Consider the following 3431-nt stretch of genomic DNA (forward strand, 5'->3'; position numbering starts at 1 on the left):
AGCCTTCTCATCCCCCCTACAGTAGCGCACAGCGTCTCCCAGACCGTCATATGTAGCCCAGGCTACTGTCAATTCTCAAAAAAAAAAGAAAAGAAAAGAAAAAAAGGCGAGTCTCGAGATGCCGGTTGCACTGGGTCGGGTCTGTCTCCAGGTTTCAGCAAATAAAAGCCGGTCTCAAGCCGGGTCTGTTCTACTACTTAATGTTTGGGTGCAACAAAGTCACTGTTAACAAAATCAACATCTAATCTGTCCCTTCAAAATAAAGTTAGTGACGTGTCTGTTTGGAGCAGCTGCCGACAGATGCGCAGCGGACAGTTTCCTCATCACTAAACCTGGGCCACCATCCGATCCTTCCTCGGGACAAAGTCTCTTGGACATATATTGTAGCCTATATTCTGTGTTTTTCTTCTCTTTAACCGTCTCATTTCAGTTTTTGTCGGTTGGCAATCATCTGGTGCACCCGCTGTTTCTCTCGCGCTCGCTCACTCACTCACTCTCGATGCGCCTAAATGTTATAAAACAAAATAAAAAGGAAAAAAAACACAGATGCGCAAATTGAAATGACCTATAGGCTACTGTAGCCTATTCAATGACCACAGCTGATCACAGCTTGTTGTGACACACCTGTCACGTCTCTATGAATGAACACAAATAGGCTACAGGCTTTCTTTTATTTATTTATTTTTGCCGCGGTCCGACCGCATCGGGTCCAGGGTCAACACTGGTCAGACCTGGTCTGGTCTCTGCTCATTTATTTGCTCAAACTTGGAGCCAGGTCCGGTCTGGTTGAGAACGGTAGTTGTCAGGTGCGGAGGTACGGTGCGGCGAGGGGGGGGGGGGGGTTCCTATAGTCACTTTTGTCGCCTAACCCTATAACCTAACTGTGTTGAGGGAGTAAATGTGTAAGTAACTGTGTGAGTGTGAGTAACTGTGTTCAGTGAGTAACTGTGTTCAGTGAGTAACTGAGTAACTGTGTTCAGGGAGTAGGCTAACTGTGTGAGTAACTGTGAGTGAGTAACTGTGTTCAGTGAGTAACTGTGTTCAGTGAGTAACTGTAAGTGAGAACTGTGTTCAGGGAGTAACTAACTTTGTGAGTGAGTAACTGTGTTCTGTGAGTAACTGTGTGAGTAACTGTGAGTGAGTAACTGTGTTCAGTGAGTAACTGAGTAACTGTGTTCAGGGAGTAGGCTAACTGTGTGAGTAACTGAGTGAGTAGGCTAAATATCTGTGTAAGTGAGTAACTGTGTTGAGGGAGTAACTGAGTAACTGTGTTGAGGGAGTAACTATCTGTGTGAGTGAGTAACTGTTCCGTGAGTAACTGTGTTCAGGGAGTAACTGAGTAACTGTGTTGAGGGAGTAACTATCTGTGTGAGTGAGTAACTGTTCAGTGAGTAACTGTGTTCAGTGAGTAACTGTGTGAGTAACTGTATGATTGTGAGTAACTGTGTGTTCAGCAAGTAACTGTGTGATTGTGAGTAGGCTGTGTGAGTAATACAGTATGTACTTAAATGTATTTCAACATTTAGAGACTCTGATTACAATTGATTGTTCGAGAAACAAATTCATCGACATAGTCTGTGGACCCCCTGAAATAGCTTTGGCCACCCCCTGGCCACCCCAAGGATAAAAGTCTAGCTCCGCCATCACATAGTGCATTCACTGGATATGTATGACCATTGAGAATGATAGTAGTTGAGTTCATTAAAAAACAATTAATATTGTTAATGTTCTGAAAGCTACTTCTGGAAAACAAATTAGACTAAATGATTAGATGAACACATACCGTCTGAGGCAAAGAAGTTGGGCTGCAAGGGGCCTCCTCCTCCTCCGAACTCCAGGACGCTCTGGCTGGGGGTGATCCAACCAGCTGTTGACATGAAAACCAAATCTCAGACAGAGTGGATAGTCTAGTAATGTGTATCTAGTGACTATTCTGGAAGTGTATGGTGTCTGTGGTAGTTGTGAGAAACAGTAGCATACATTGTTCACTGGAGAGCGGTGGCGGCGGGGTCGGCGGGGGGGTCGAGCTGTGGCCCTGGGTCGTCTGGCTGACGCTGAGGAGGCCGCCTACACAATGAAAGAAAACATATCAATTAAGCTTTCATCACTACAGCTATACAAGTCACCCACTGAATTACAATTACAAATATGTTTGAGAACAGCTTGAGTTCAACTACTACTACTACTACTACTACTACTATTATTAGTAGCAATGCTTATTTTGAAAAGTATTAGCATTATTGACTGTTGGGAATCAGGTGACAGTTATAACAAACCCTAAAATAATAGATAAATGTAAATCACTCAAATTACCCTCTTGTGCTTTGGAGAGGGCTGGTAGTCCACTGGGCAAGACAGATCAGAGGGAGAAACTTCCTCCATAGCATGTAATGCTGCACTGCTGAACCAGACTGGATTCAGTGGAAAGAAGCTCTCCTCCGCCTGTGAAACAAAAAGAAAAATCCACTGACAACATGTCTTATCACATACACAAAGTATACATTAAGAACCAATTAAGACATCCTAAAGTATTTGTAAAGTAACAAACCTGCTGCTGAGCCATCCCGGGCTGTGCTGAATCCTGGGACTGGGAGGGTTCACCAGGCTGGCTCGTCTGGAATGAAAAGTTGTATTACATTGCATTAATCAAATTGTAAAACACTTGAGAAAAAAAAATCTAATTTTCACAGTCTCATATACACATTACACTGTAACAATTACCTTGCGGCCATGACTGACTTGCTGCCACTGAAAGGGGTCAGGTGACTGTCGAGCAGGGACCTCTCCCGTCACAACCAGCTTGGGAGTGAAGTTCCTAGCTGGCGGTGACGGCCTGGGAGAGACCGGGGGTGCTGGTGGTGGTGTCTCCAGCTGCTGCATGGCGGCGGACCACAGCACACGGAAAAGGATCCACATCCCCTCGTCATCGCTCAGATGGATCTGCAGAAATTACATAACCAAATTCATTTACAGAGACAAAGTTTTAGCCTCAAAAAGCAGCTGCAGCTTCACACAAGGACATTCTACTTACACCATCTCTGGCCCACAGCTGCGGCCGGTTGAGGGGGAAGTACTCCTCAGCTGAGAAGTACGTCACATCTAAAAAATAACAAACAGCCATTATAATCTCCATACATGTAATGGTGACTTTTTATTCATTACTACACCTCAATGCATATTGAGGTACATTTTTATTCAAACGGCTTGCAGAGAACATATAACATCAGGGTTTCCGCTACATGTAATTGATCGTGGCGCACCGCCACGGCAAAATAAAAGCCGCCACACCTTCAGAATGATGTTTTTTTTTTTTTTTTTTTTTAATGTTAAAACAATGTAAAGCAGGTTTTCCACTAGGGGTTGCACAGACTAGTCCCCTGCTCCACAATGACGTTTTGAGCTTGACGTCGACTAGTCGCTGATCATGTAAC

The 3431-nt window shown here is 44.2% G+C and overlaps 1 protein-coding gene across 1 annotated transcript; it reads right to left on the bottom strand.

The window, feature by feature from the left end:
* Positions 1–725: 725 nt before the first annotated feature.
* On the bottom strand, positions 726–3213 carry LOC146960437 (uncharacterized). Its single transcript, XM_085772383.1, has 6 exons — positions 2722–3213; positions 2549–2614; positions 2314–2442; positions 1981–2067; positions 1784–1867; positions 726–782 (listed from the first exon to the last, which is right to left on the bottom strand). Exons 1-6 carry the CDS (start codon positions 2914–2916, stop codon positions 726–728), a joined length of 618 nt encoding a protein of 205 aa, XP_085628509.1. The 5' UTR covers positions 2917–3213.
* Between the last annotated feature and the right edge of the window lie 218 nt (positions 3214–3431).

The sequence above is a fragment of the Trachurus japonicus genome, unplaced genomic scaffold (assembly GCF_045865225.1).
Source record: "Trachurus japonicus isolate A0001 unplaced genomic scaffold, Traja_1.0 AP030374.1".
Lineage (NCBI taxonomy): Eukaryota > Metazoa > Chordata > Actinopteri > Carangiformes > Carangidae > Trachurus > Trachurus japonicus.